The sequence below is a fragment of the Chaetura pelagica genome, unplaced genomic scaffold (assembly GCF_000747805.2).
Source record: "Chaetura pelagica isolate M959 unplaced genomic scaffold, ChaPel_1.0 scaffold49, whole genome shotgun sequence".
NCBI classification, from domain to species: domain Eukaryota; kingdom Metazoa; phylum Chordata; class Aves; order Apodiformes; family Apodidae; genus Chaetura; species Chaetura pelagica.
Genome location: NW_009970715.1, coordinates 175,322 through 190,194, shown reverse-complemented (window position 1 = coordinate 190,194; position 14,873 = coordinate 175,322). Strand labels below are relative to the sequence as shown.

Genomic DNA, 14,873 nt, shown 5'->3' with positions numbered 1-14,873 from the left:
CCTGCTGAAATGGCAGGAGGGGGTGGTTTGTGCCATCCAGGTGGGTTTAAGCTGTGCCAGTAAGAGGACTCTGCAAGTGCTAAATGGGCTTGCTGGGAGCTTTGTCAGCTTGTGTGCTCAGGGTGTGGTTCTACTGGTGAGCAGTTGCTTACCCTTGGATATATTCTTCTGTCTGAAATCTCTGAAGAATTTGTGCTTGCTTGGGTTTGGTACACGCTCTGGGACAATATAGGTGAGCACATGCCTGCTGGTCAACGTGAGTGTTGTGGAACTTCAGATTTGGGTAGGGTGGGCACTGAGCATGCAGATCTTCATGCCATGCTGCACCAGGACAGATGGGATGTGCTTGTCACATACACCATTCTGATGCAGTTAAGAATTGATCTCCTGCTCACTGTGACTCCTGAGGACACAAGAAAAAATGTCAGGGTGCAGCTGACAGAGGCTGAGAGAGGAGAGTGGTAGTCATTATCTACATCTGGAGAAACCTCTATGGACAGTGACACATCTGGCAGGTTGTAATGCACAAACTCTACAACTGAACTCTTCAGCTTCTGTTTTGAGCAGCTTCATGCCACGTAAACCACATGCAAACAAACACATAGAACATTGTGTGGAAGGGTACATCTTTAGGAAGACTAATCCAAGCTTTTGTGTGTCCAGCTGCCAATGCTTGAGTAACCAACTGGTTCTTGGGAAGTGATTTTGACTGAGCTTAGACGTGTCCTTGAACATGGAGCACTGCTGGACTCCTTGGTGCTGTTTCTCTCCCTTGGCAGAGGTGGGCAGTGTGTTGGGACCTCAGCACCAGTCTGGCAGGGAGGAGCAAAAAAGACTGTTGGGCTGGTTCAGACTAGAGTGAGCTGCTCTGTGTGTCCCAACCAGACACCAGGCTGTTAGAGGCAGCTACAGAGGAAGAGGGGGGTTAGAAAATGCCTATGGACTGACCCGAGGGAGCCTTTCCTCAGTAGTCATTTAGGACTCTGCAGAACTGAAGCTGCCTTCTGCTTTTCTGCCCAGTTCTTCCTCCTGACCTGTGGCTGCCAGTGGAATATGAATGCATACTGGAATAACTGCAGTACAAAGCATGAAATGGGATATGCCTGGCTTCCCAAGCATTTCTCCATTGACAATCTTGATAGTATACAGGCATCATCTTCCACTTCACCATAGCAAAGCTGTGATGCAGGGCTTTGGTTGTCTCTGGACAGCTGGGGCACCCTTGATGCCTCTAGGTGTTCTTCTACACTTCAGTGCTCTGCAGCTCCAGGTAGCTTTTTCCAAAGCTAATGCTGCTACGAGTATTTTTGTGCTAACTGGTTGGGAGCCACCTTAGTCCCTCTGTCCTTTGCTGTCCAGGCCTTCCTTATTTATTTCTGGAAGGCTGAAAGTGATAGCTTGGAAACCCATTTTAGCACCTGCTGAAATGAAGAGGAAGTACCTGTGAATTTGTCTCTACTGGTAAAGATACGGTGGTTTTGTCTTTCAGCCTCTGAAACCTTCAGCTTGATGGAGGCTGCTGTTCAGATAAATGGTCATGGCTGGTTTCGTGTTGGTGGCAGTTAGATAAAATACTCTGTCATGGCTGCTGGCTGCCAGGCTCTCCTTGTGCAGCTTGGAGTCTTTGTAGATGGGGGAGCACTTATTCCTCCATGGAGACAAAATGTCTTTGTGGAAAGCCAGCCCATGGCTTGCACTGTGTATTTACACGTGGGTGGTGGAAGCTCCTCAAGGTGTGTGAGGCTGTGAGGGAGCATGGCCATGTTCTCCTGTGGGATGTGGGCAGTGTGTTGCTGGGATCCCTTCTGGGCTCTGCTTCTGCCTTCTCACACCTTCCTCCCTCCAAAGCAGAGCAAGCTTTGAGCAGCATGTAGGGGACTTCACAAATCTGCACTCAGTCTGGAGCAGGAAAGGGGAAGGATGCAGCCCCCAGGCAGCAAGCTGGGGGGGTTGTGTAACTTGGTGGTTTGGCATCTCCTTGGCTGGGCACAGACAGTGCTGTCACAGCCAGCTTTCTCCTGTTCCTTCCCCTGGCTGCTTGAGCAAATGAACAAAGTCCATCCTCTCATCCTAAAATGAAGGAAAATGGTGACAAAAGGACTCATTCTGTTCCTTAATTTCTTTTTTTAAATTAGAGGTCTGACGCCTCTCTCCAGGGTGTGAGGTATTGGACTCCTCCCCGTGGCTCTGGGTGGGAAACTTGCCTCAGGGAGGAGCTGGGCAGCAGGATGGCTTTGTCCAGCTTCTCCTAGTGCACAATGACAGTGATCCTGAGCTGCTGTGCCTCTGCAGCCCCTTCAGTGGGCTGAACTCTGGGAGCTGCTGGGGCTGCTGGAGCCCAGGGTTTGGCATTCACCCAGGAGTCTTCCCCTGGTTGCAGTGCTGGTTTGCTTGGTGGGGTCTGGAAACACTCAGAAACGGTAAATTCTGGAAAATGAAGCTGAAGTGATGAGGCAGCAGTTCTTGGGCTGCAGAAAACCCAGGTGAGACGAGTCTCTCAAAAGCAATGCCCTCGTGTAGCTGGAGAAACAAAAGCCTTTGTCTGCTGAGGTACTAACCTACCCCAGATGCAGGTTTTTCTCTGCTAAACCAGATTTGGTCACATCTCAGGAATGACCCAGCATATGCTCAGTTAGGTATTAAACAAACCTGTTTTTTGGACCAAAACCAGTCATCTAGTGACCAAGGGCAGTGCATTAGTTAATAGCAGTAGGAAAGTAACTAGAGAACATGTCACTGATGATGGCATGAGATTCCCTTAAAGTGATCCTGAGATTAGGGATTAGAGGATTTAATGTTTTGCTTCTATAAAGGAGATGTCAGAATTGAATCAGTCGATGGGTGTTGGAGGCAGCTGTGCTTGGATGAACACAAGGGCCTCAAAGTACAAAACATTCCTTAATTGTTTGCAAATTCCCTCTGATCTTACTGGATGGGTTGGCTTGCTTGGGAGGGATCTTTGCTTACGTACCAGGCAAAGCTTCTTGGCATGTCACTATGCTGCTGATTCCTCTCTAAAGATGGTTTCAGCAAGGCTCTAGAAAAATACCAGCAAGAGGTCTCAGCTTCAGCATTAATGAGGCTGCTGATGGACACGTTGTTTGGACAGTGGTGCTGCTCTGCAGCATCAAGTTTATTAATAGCAGTTGCAGAAGCTGTTGCTGTGCTCTGTGCTAACTGATACACTCGAGAACTGCTGTAGGAGATCTGTGCCTGTGAAAGACTAATGCTTAGTATTCAACAGTGAATGAGAACTGGGGGGAAGATTAACAGCCTTTGATTTACACCCAGCTGAGGAAGGCATTGGAGCTTTGCCTGTTTATGCTGTTGGGCTTTGTTACATGAGATGAATATTTCATTACCTTGAAGTTGGGAGCTTGGTTTGGTGGTGTCAGTGCCTGAGGGGCTCTGTCACCTGTGATGAGCTGAGATCAAATCTGTGGTAGCAGCCCCTTGGGCTTCAAAAGAGGGCTGGGAGGAGCTAGATGGAGTCTGGCGAGGGTAGTTAAATCCACAGTCAGATCTGGAACAGTAAAGTGACCCTCCTCATGATTTAAAATTGGCTGCAGTGCTCCGGAAAACTGCCAGAGCAAAACCTTTAATTTCTGTTTTGCAAGTTCATTTAAAGAATCAAATAAGATTGTCTTTGCTAGAGGTATGTAAGATCAAGCCTGAAATCCCTGAAGCAGTGGGAGGTTAAAGTACATCTGGAGGGATAATCACCTTGCTTGCTGATGCAGAAATTAAACCTCTCATGGAGCTGGCATGCTGGAGTCCACCTGGGTGTTCTGGAAAGTCTCTTGCTTAATCTGGTGAAACATATTTCAAACACTGCAAGAAACTGTAGGCTCTGCAGACCAGAAGACCTAGAGCAAAAAACTTGTTTGGTTGTTTTTTTTCTTTTTCCAGAATCTTGCCTTGATGTGTGTTAAGCAGACTTTTAACTTTGGAGTAATGACATGAAGCAGTTAAAAACTTGTGTGCTAGCTGCAGGGAGTTGTTTGCATGGTGGCATTTCATCCTGCAGGAGCACCAACTTGCCAGCACTGCAGTAGCAATGGCTCTTCCATGCAGGAGGAAGCCATGCAAGCAGCCAGGAATTGCCCAGTTCATCCTGCCCTGGCAGACCCAGGAGCAGGCTTGCTCACCAGCCAGAACTTGCTTTTCAGGCTGTCCCAGAGTGTCCTGCCCATGGCACATCATCTCTCCTCTGTCTGCTCAATACAACTGAAGAGAGGTCGTGGGTGCAGTGCAACCCTGTCGTATTTTGAGCCCCTGAATAAGGACTTGTTGGCCTGACACTTGAACCTCCAGGAAGGATTCGATGATTTGGTGGCAGGGTGCCTGGCAGTGGGGCTGGAGGTGAGCAGGGAAACACTAATATCTGAGCCAGATTAGTACTCTCAGAAGCTGTGAGGTAAGTCTTTAAGCACCTGATGCTCTCAGCAGCACTAAACACCCTCCCATAAAACTTGGTTCATTTATCTACTGTGTCCCTGTGTATGTGCTGGAGTCCTCTGTCTGCCTTGGTTTTGTTTTGTCATAAATTGGAGAGAAAACAAAACAAAAAAGTCATTCTTCCCCTATGGTGACCAAGTCTTAAGGCTCTAGAAATGACCAGTGGTCATCCCATGGATGGCTTCTTCAGTTAAAAAGCCTGTGAGTGGATGGACTTTTCTGAAGAATAATGCTTGAGAAAAACCGAAACAAATCAAGTTTTTAAACTTGTACAGAAATGCTGTTGAGGAAATACCTGCAGTTACTCTTCAAGAGCTTTTCAGCTTGCACCTGGAGAAGTTTAATGCAGCCTAGAAGAGCCTATAAAAATCACTGAATTGTCATTCTTTTTCTTCTGAGCTCCAAAAACCTTCAGCATGCCCAAGAGCACATCCAAGCTGCCATGGCTGTGACACGCTGTGGCACTGGCCTTCCATGAGAAGAACCCTTGGAGAAAAGGTGTATCAGCAAAGAACAGGCTGGGTAATCCAAGGCAGGTGGGCTCTTCAGGCTGTTGGGTGAGGGAACAGGATGGTGGGCTGCTGTTGAGGTGGTTGCAGAAACACAAGAGTGGGCAGGTGCTGCTTGCCAGGCTGCCATCTCCTGGGGAGGGAATTGCTTGATGGCCCTTCTGTTGCTTTGTAGTTAGCAGGCAAAGGTGCTGGTGTCCCATCTGCCAGAGCTAGTGTGATGAGCCCTAAGTGACAGTCCTCTTAAATGCTGGGACTGATGTGGTTCAACTTGCTGCTTTCTCCATCTGGTGGCAGGAAGGCACTAGACCAGCAGGGATTATTTTTCCCAAGAGTTTTTTAACCAGCTGTGGCAGCAAGACAGTGAAACTAATTTTCCTATGATGAGTTTTCATCTTGTTTAGTAGTGTGTCTTTTGGGAAGGCTAACAAGGATCAGGGTGCCAATATGGGAGACAAGAAGAACTTGGGCTTTAATTACTGGCTCACAAAGCTGACACCCGCTAGAGGAGCATCTCCAGTTCAGGAATGGTTTGCAGCTCTACACTGGTGTCCTTGAGCATATGTGATGCCTGTGCTGGGAAGGTGAGGTTGTTCTTCCACCTGGTTGTTGCAGTGTCTTGGCTTGCCCTCTGTCATCTCACCAGCCATGGCAGGTTGCAAGGTGTAGTAACGTGCCTGGAAGCCCATAGGGAAGGCAGGCAGATGTTCCCTGTGCTTGCCTTATCTCCAGAGCTGCAGGAGAAGCTGGTGAGGCCAATCGAAGGCAGCCAGGTGTTCTGCAGCTGGAGGAGCTCAAGCTGTTAGACCAAATACTGGGACTGCAGTGCTGCAGATAAGGGGTGGTACATGAAAGGCTGCTACCAGATGCAGAATAGGAACAGCTCAGAGCTCTGCTGTGGTCATTGGCTTTCTCTCCTCTGTTCCCTTGTGACCTTTTACATGCAGGAATGACCCAAGTAGTTGAATCTTGCTTTTTCTCTTGCTGAATTACATCAGAGCCAGGCTGAAACTGGGATAGAGCTGCAAGCTCCAAGGCTGGATCAAACCCATCTGTGGTGTGGTGAAATTCACTCTGTCTTTAGCTGTTAAGCTAAAGAGGCCAATGAAATAAATGAGCTCTTGGTTTTCACAGCTCCCAGTTTGAAGACTTTGTCTTGGGTGGTTCAAAGTTGCCCTAAATAATGAAGGCAGCAGAGTGGGATGAAAGCTGCTGCTAACTGGGAGCATGCATAAATCCTCATCAGTGTCTGGAGTGCCTGAGTAGCCTCATATCCAGTTATGCTATGAGCAATAAACAGTCTGGCTTTGCAGACACTGGTCCTTGATGCACTTGGAGCAGTTTGAAAGGTAATGGCAGAACCATCCCATGTACCCTCAGCCGCTGTCCTGTGATGAGAGCTGCTGAAAAACAGGAACCAGGATAGGATTATTCAAACTGAAACAGGTCAAGGGAGACACTACTGGGGAACTAACTTCTGCCCACAGCCTTCTTGTGCTTTTCTGGTCTTCTCTGAGATTAGAGGAAGGGCTTAGCCTGCAGCCAAAAAAATCCCCCTGACCATGCTGAGATAAAACAGGAGCAGAGAGGACAGTGGATGGGGTCAGCAAGGAGAGACATAGTTATGGTGTGACTTCCACTTTGGAAGTGTGTTGTGGGGGAAAAGGCTAGAGTACAGGGGGAAGAAGACCCAAACCAGTGAAATCTGGTAAGATTTTAGATGTAGGTCTAGTTTAACACACGCCTACCTTCTGTTGAAGTAGGACAGTGCTTCAGAAAAGCCTGTCTCCAACTGCTGTGTTGGTGTCATAGGACAGCTCGCCCAAGGAGAAGCTGTTCTTGCCTAGGGTTTGTGACATCTAGTCAGGACTGTAATAAAGCCACTGGGAAATGGTGACAGTTTAATGTGCTTGAGGGCAGCCATTTCTTCAGAGCTAAATGTACAGTGAGATGGGGACAGAAAAACCAGGCAGTCTCTCTTGCATGTCACATCCAAAGTGGTGGCTCTCAGGCTGGTGCTTGAAGAGAGGTGAGAGGGTCCCACCTTGAGACAGCTGCTGGAGATGGGGGGAAGGTAGTCATGAACATTGCTGCAGGTAGTCATGAACATTGATCAGGTACTTGAGCTTGAAGTGTTTTTTATGCTGGTTACTCCCTTTGCTGGTGGCTTCAGACCAAGTAAGCATTTCAGTGGTGGGACTTCTGGCCAGAATGTTGTTTCAAAAGCACATTTGCCTTTTAAGAAACGAAACAGAAAAGGGGACCTTCAGGCCAGGCCTTGGTGTGACTAACAAGCTGCGTGTGAAGGAGAACAAGGCAACTGCAAGGGTTTCTGTTGAGAGATAACATACTTAATTACATGGTGCAGAGGCTGTAGATAGAACAGAGGAAACACAAGTGCTAAGGATGAGATGGCAGTTCTGTCTCCTGCTTCAAGAGGAGCTCTGGTGATGTTCAAAAGGCATTCTCAGTGGACAGTTTGAGGTTCTCATGGTTGTGTCTCTTTCCAGGAAAGCTTGGCTCCTTTGTAGATGCCTAATGTCTTCAGGAGCTTGGGATTTCTTCTAGGCAATCAGAAAAGCAAGTGTTCAGGCTTATAATGTGGACTAAACTGTCAAATGTTGATGGTATTCCCCAGGGAGGAATCTCTGGGTCTGCTCAGCTTGCTCTGCTGTATGCTTTAAGATAAGACATCAAAGCTAGGTAGGAGCCATAAATGGGTGGCCACTTAGTTATAAAACTAAGTGAAAATCCATGTGTTTGAGGATGAACCGGTAAAATGAATTTCCTGTGATGGATCTCCATTTGCAGCTGCTGAAGGGTCCTTGAAAGTGATTACTTCATGATGTCCTCAGAAATGATTGCTTCAGACCTACCAAGGTGGAGAATAAGAGTTCTGAAGTGAGCCCCATAAGGAAACTAACCTGCTGCTAGCTCAGAGAAAACTTCCCCTGTGGGTCTCAAAACCCCCTGCTAGTTAGGATGCTTCTGGAAAGAGGGTGCAGTAGACTCAACCCTTAGGCTTTTGGAGAGCATGGACCTTGATGTTAGGGACAGGTAAAGTTTTGCATGCTGCCTGGTTTCTCCATGTGAGGCTGAGCCTTCCCCTGGCTGCAATGGGATCCTTGGGCATGCCAGGAGCCTGCCAGGGTCTGGGCAGAGTGCTGAGTCACAGCTCCAGCTGTAGGAGAGAAATCGGGAGAACATTCTCTGAGGTCCTGCTGCCTCTGAAGAGCTTTGTTGCAAGTCAGAGAGCTTTGATTTTCTACAAACCTTCAGACTCTCAAACAGTAAAAACCTTAAACTTCCAGTAGATTTTGTCCAATGGGAGCTCTTGGGCTGTCCCTGTGGCTTCAGGGCACTGGAGTCTCAGTGGTGCAGATGCTGCACCCTCAAAGACTGCAGGAACTGGTGAGACTGGAACTTGGCAGCAGCCCCAAACCAGGTGGTGGAGTGTGCCTCTGTGCCAAGCCTGGTGTAGACCTGCACTCCCTGGTTAGTTGTCTTCTCTGCTTCTGCCCTTGGGCAGGGCTTCTGCCCAGCACAGGGCTGCCCAGTGTGCAAGGGCTCTGGCTCCTGCCACGTGTGTCCAGTGTGTGACAGGGCCCGGGGGCAGCTGCTGCAGGTAAGGCCATTGCTGCAGCTGGCAGGGAAGTGTGAGGCACTGCAGCTGAGGTCTCCTGCTGCTCTGCACCAGTGAAGAGCCAGTCTTGTGGCTGGGCTTGCAGGCTGGCCATGTTTAAGGGGAGGAAGCAGAAAGAAAGGTGAAAAAAGTGAAAAAGGGCTTTCTTTTTTTGCCCCTAGAACAAACTGGCATGTGTCAGGTTTCCAGCTGTGTGAGCTGGCTCTTGGTGCTGGGCTGTTGATGCCATGTGCAAAGCCTGACTCCATCTCAGCCCTGTGCATCTCCTGCCCTCCTCCCTGGTTATCTACAGGGGAATAAGGGTGAAATGGGGACGGACAGTTGCTCAGATTTGCCATGCAGTTTCTGCTTTTAACTGCTGTCATACCAGGGAAGTGAAACTCCAAAATGTCTGAGCTTCTCAGAGAGAAGATAGAATTCCAGCCAGAGGCTGATGGCTTTATGTTCCTGCCAAGCCCTCTTAATGCCACACCAACGTTTTTCTTTGGATATCTGAAGTCTCTGACTCCATGTAGCAGTGCTGGGCATGGTGTGAAGTGACCTAATGCTCACTGGGTTGGTCTGGATGTGAGGGTGCTACCCTTAAGGGAGGTGAGACCCCTCTGAGGTCTGGGTTAAGAAGAAGGAGGGTTCTGGTAATCTTAATCTGGATGTTGGAAACAAACATTTTCTGAAAGGGCTTGTAACGTGACCAATCTGCTCCAGGTCTGATGCAGGGTGTTGCCTTATTGATGTTACATCAGAGGCACTCAATGCAATGCTATAAATGAAATATATTGGAGCTTGTTTAGCCTCTGGCTTGATTGAACTTGTTGTGTGTTGGCATCCTGCAATGTGAGGAAGAGTCAGCATGTGGTTGGTTCAGGACAGGATTCCGGGGAAGGCACAAACCTGCATCCGCAGGGCAAATACTGCTGCAGTGGTTTCTGGGAGGTCTTCTGCTGGAGGTGTCCACCCACACAGTGCTGTGGGCTAGAGCAGCACGATGGTGGCTGCAGCCCTGTGCACTGTGTTGTGGCAGAAGACACCAGCAGATTAACCTGGGATATGTTTTTTTTCCCCCTTCCAGTGACTGATGAGGGCAGCTAAGCATACTCTTACTGCCCAATATCCAGTGTCCTGGGCACCTTGTGTTTTCTTCCTGCTGGAAATGCAAGTGCCAGATGATTTTCCTTTCTTCCTCTCTCAGCTCAGTTGCAAACTGACCTACATGCAGGACTGCAGCTTCTTCCCACCCCTAGAGCTGAGGGATGTAGGCCCTGTTTCTGGCTGTGCTGCACCTTCATTTCTCTGCACTGCTCTACCTTCCTGGGAGCCTGGAAACTGCAGGAAAGCAGTTACCTGGTTAACAAGCATCTCTTTCTGCTTTGATAAGTTCCCCACCAGCTCCCTGGAGGAATCTGCTTTCTCCACAGGTGTACCTTCTGTCAGTGAGTTTGTTGAAATGATTTTGACAGGCAACTTTCTTCCCTGATCCTTAATAGCTTTAAATTTCAAATGTTTATGGCAAAGCTAATCCTACGAAATTCCCTGTAGTTTTAATAAATCTGTCCTCCAGCCTCTTCTGGTGAGAGGAGGTAAGTCTACCATTTTCTTCAGTGATAAATATCTACAGACTTGGCTGCAAGGCAGCTTTGAAGTCACCTGCTTGGTCCACACATGAAACTGGTGTCTCTGCTCAGAGAGAGAGCAGGAGCTCACGTGGTTGTCAGGACAAAACACTGTTGGAGCCTGCGTGTCTCTTGTAGCGTGGCTGTTCATCTTGGATGCTCCATTTACAGCTAGATGATAAGAGATTCAGTCAGGCTGGACTTTCTGGATGTTTGTAGTCCCAATTCTCTTACTTAAAGCAGGGCAACTTAGATGGGACAGGACGCCCAGTAACCTGGTGAAGATTTGAATATCTTCAAGGTCAGACAACTCAAAAGCTCTAGGGCAGGGGGAGGCCTTCATTGTGTTCTAGTGTCTTTCAAAGATGTCTTTAATTTACTTTTAATTTCTGTTTGTGCAGGTCTCAGTCAGAGGGGAAGAATGAATAATCTCAAAGTTAAGTCTTGTAAAAATACAACTAGAGGCCTGAATTTAGGGCATGGGGCAGCTTGGGAGCAGTGTAAAAAGGACTTCCCAAGGGTATTTGAGCATGTTGCGGCGGAGCTGTGTGCAGGACAGCCCCTCTGCAGGAAGCAGCATTTCATACACAACCCGGGGTGAAACAGCCATCAGTAGCCTGGCTGGGAGAGGTGGGATATGGACTAGTCTCCTGGAACCTGGAGCTTACCTTGGGATGTGAAAGCTGGGAGCAGAGCTGCCTCAGCACCCTGCCCTCTGCACCTTGTCCTGTGTCGGTGGCAGCTGTGGGTGGTCACTGGAGACTCTGCCTTCTTCAACCTGACACCCTTCCCCTGGTCCCTCAGCCCTCTCTTCCCGCTGACACAAAGGCAGTTGTGTGGAGTTGGGCTGTTTGCTGGTACCCCTGCCAGGCTGTAGAGCATCTTGTGGAGCAGCACAGGTCCACACAACAGCAGTGCCACCCAACAGCGGAAATGGGAGGCCCTTCTTGCTGCCTCTGCCTCAAGTGAAGGAGTAGAGGGAGGCTGGAGCAGAGCACTGGAGCTTCTGGGGGCAGACATGAGCTGAACAACTGCAGGGAGAGCTGCAGGTCAGAGTGGAAGTTGCTGGAATGAATAAGTCAATATGGTATGAATGAGTGATGGTGAGTCATTCCAGGCCACTCAAATGAGGTCCTGGGGTGGACCATCCTACACCTTCCAGCATGAGCCCTTGGCCTCCTGATCACCACCATAAATGTTGTTATCTAAACCCAGAACAAACCTTGTCCTTGCAAACCCTTGTGAAAATGACTCAGTTATTTGCAGAAACCTTTCAGGTCCAAACCATGACCTAATCCTTTGAGCAGTGACTGCAGAGAGGTGGCTCACAGGTTCCTGCTTCCCTGGCCTGCTTCCCATGTGGCCGTGCCCAGGGTGTGTATGTGACAGGGTGATGTGTCTGGGGTGGGGCAGGGGACAACAGTGAATATCCAGGCTCAAAGTGCCACTTGTCAGCTGTGACCACCCCAAGCTGAGTGGCTGTACAGAGCCTCCTGGGCTGCTGCAGAGACCCACATGTGGGGCACAGCACGGAGACAAGGCAGGTGCCAGCCCTTCCCAAGCTGCCTGCTGCCCCTGAGGCAGTTGGTGGCCACCAACTGTCACTGTGGGAGCTGCCCAGGTGGCTTCAGTGGGGTTATGGGAGCTGGACTGGGATGATGGCAGTATGGACTGTGATGTTTCCCAGTACCTGAGGCAGCATTTGGCAGCCTGCTGGTGAGATGTCACCTTAATCCCTGTTGCCATGGCATGTGAGGCAGGTAGAAGGGTGCTGTGCACTGACGCTCTTACCGTCCATGGAGAAAATCCTGTGTGGGAAGAGCATTCTCCTGCCACGTGAGCTTTGAAGTCCTTATCTCCACAGATGCTTTAGGCAGCTGTAATTTTAACATCTAACGTGTTCTTCAGGCATCTCGGAAGTGTGCCCTGTGCTTATGGGAGATGGAAAAGATGAGCCCCCTGTAGCTCTGGTGTTGTTGATCCCTGCAGCTGGCTCGTAACCCTAGAGCACCTCTTGCTTTGACTGTTCCTCTTGTCTGCATCACAAGGTCTGACTCTCATCCTGCAGGTGAAAGGCATCTCTTTCCTAAGGAATGTTTCTCCTTCTGGAGAACGCTGACCTAGGAGATGGAGAATTCCACAAATAAAACCCCAAGCCACCCATTTTGCTGGGGGACAGGCCCATGGTGTGGTTTCCCAGCTGGCTCCCTCTGGAATGGGAGTGGATCCTGGATGACAGAGCAGGACTTTGTGAGCCAGCTGCCTTCTCCTGTGCTGTGTTAGAGGAGCAGGAGCACCTGGGTGTGTGGTGGGAAGGCCAAGTGACTGGGGCTTGACCCAAGTCTCTCTCTTCTCTCTCCCTCTCTCGTTGCAGGTGACAGAGCTGAACGAGCCTCTGTCTAACGAAGAGAGGAACCTGCTGTCTGTTGCCTACAAGAACGTGGTGGGGGCGCGGCGCTCCTCCTGGCGGGTGATCAGCAGCATTGAGCAGAAGACCTCTGCGGATGGGAACGAGAAGAAGATAGAGATGGTCCGTGCCTACCGCGAGAAGATCGAGAAGGAGCTGGAGGCCGTGTGCCAGGATGTGCTGAGCCTGCTGGACAACTACCTGATCAAGAACTGCAGCGAGACGCAGTACGAGAGCAAAGTCTTCTACCTGAAGATGAAAGGGGACTATTACCGCTACCTGGCCGAGGTGGCCACCGGTGAGAAGAGAGCGACCGTGGTGGAGTCTTCAGAGAAAGCCTATAGTGAAGCCCACGAGATCAGCAAGGAGCACATGCAGCCCACCCACCCCATCCGGCTGGGGCTGGCGCTTAACTACTCGGTTTTCTACTACGAGATCCAGAACGCCCCGGAGCAGGCCTGTCACCTGGCCAAGACCGCCTTCGACGACGCCATCGCCGAGCTGGACACCCTCAACGAGGACTCCTACAAGGACTCAACCCTCATCATGCAGCTCCTCCGTGACAACCTAACGCTCTGGACGAGCGATCAGCAAGACGACGACGGCGGAGAAGGCAACAACTAAGCCCCCCCTCGATGGACTGGCAGCCGCACGCTGATGCTAACTACTGCAGTCTTTATTTTTTGCCCACCAGTTGGGGGAGGGGGGGGTTGTCAGGGGTGGGGGAGGGGTCACCTTCCCAGGGGAGGAGGCCCCCCACAACCTGTCTTTGATTGCCTCGTTGACATTTTTGCCAAAACACCACTAGTGGAGAAAGTCAGGCTGGCTGTGCTGGTTATGGAATAGCAGCCTCACTGGCATATGGACTGTTCTGTAGATTATTCATACAAGTGGAGCTGTCTTTAATTTAACTTTATTGCTAGAAAGGAAACAAAAAAATAAAAGGGGTTGAAGATGATTATTTTATTTTATTTTTTGCCTGGATGGAATGGCCCTCGTTTTTCAGGAAAGGAACACAAAAAAAAATAGAAAAAGGAGGAAAGCTTAAACAAAACAAAACAAAAAAAAGGGAGTTCTGTGGTTCCAGTAAGGCCTCGTGGGTTTGTTTCTTCAGTCCAAGTGCCCTGTGTCCCCACCGCACCGCGGGGCTTCTCTGCAGTCCCCAGATTGAGAAGGAATTAAACAAAAAAACCCAACAATCTAAAGAATTTGGGGCTTGCAAAGCCTCAAGATTTAGGCCATCCAATCTCTTTAGTTTTTCTCTTCATTTTGGTTGAAGATATTTATGAGGGTAGCTTACAGTATTAACACTAAATTGCAGTTTACAGTATTTCTACGTTACAGCCATATGACATCAAGCCTTTGATTGTCTGTTGTTGGTTGGGTTGTTGTTTTTTTTTCTTTTTGCTGGTTTTTCTGGCTTGCCTTCCTGATCAGTCCTTGCCTGTGGACTGGCTTTAGCTATTCTGTGTCACCCAAGGCAAGAAGACCACCCACCAGCCCCAGGAACATCAAAAAGCTGCTCTAGTTTTTTGGTCAACTGCTTAACAGGTGCTTGGCAAGCGGCTGTTCCAACTATTTTAAGTCCACAGCAAAAGGTTTAAGAACTTAATTAGACAAAGGGGGAAATGTTTAAACTTAAAATGCCACTTAAATAAAAAAAAAAAAAAAAGAAGAAGAAGAATAAAAATTTTAAAAAGAGCATTCAGGTCTGTATGTCATGTACTGTGTTTGGTATTTCCAAAAGACCATCCTGATTTTAAGGTGCCACAGCTGCTTCCTCAGGGATTGCACTGCCATTTCACTCTGCCTGACTTTCTCCCACTGTACCATGAGGTTTGTCAGCAGATCCCTGGCACCCAGGCTCCCTTGTTTGTCACCAGGGAAGCCAGGTGCCTTTTCCTTTCTCCTGGGGAAGCTTGTGGTGTAATGAGTGAACTTCAGGAGCTTAGAAACTTAATTTGGTAGAGAAATCCTCAAGGGAAGAGCTACAATCATAGACATTTTGATCAACCATCGGGAGCCCAGGAACTTAGTTCTCTTCTTAGCAAAATCTTTTGAGTCTGGCTGATCTGGCTGGGGGTGGGAGACGGGGCATCTGAGTTACTTCCCAGGTGATACTTACCCCGTTCTGAGTGAATTTCTTTCTTTGGAGTGTTGAGTTCCACGTGGTGGTTTGGAAGTTCACTGCTGTTCTCTGGCTGGCAGGGTGTTGTGCCCGCCCACCCAGGGAAACCCCGCATTCC

At 49.1% G+C, this 14,873-nt stretch overlaps 1 protein-coding gene across 1 annotated transcript; it reads left to right on the top strand.

Annotated features, from left to right (window-relative positions):
- Positions 1-7,069: 7,069 nt before the first annotated feature.
- Positions 7,070-13,661, top strand: YWHAG (tyrosine 3-monooxygenase/tryptophan 5-monooxygenase activation protein, gamma). The gene is made up of 2 exons (XM_010006042.1): positions 7,070-7,084; positions 12,595-13,661. Exons 1-2 carry the CDS (start codon positions 7,070-7,072, stop codon positions 13,249-13,251), a joined length of 672 nt encoding a protein of 223 aa, XP_010004344.1. The 3' UTR covers positions 13,252-13,661.
- Positions 13,662-14,873: the final 1,212 nt, after the last annotated feature.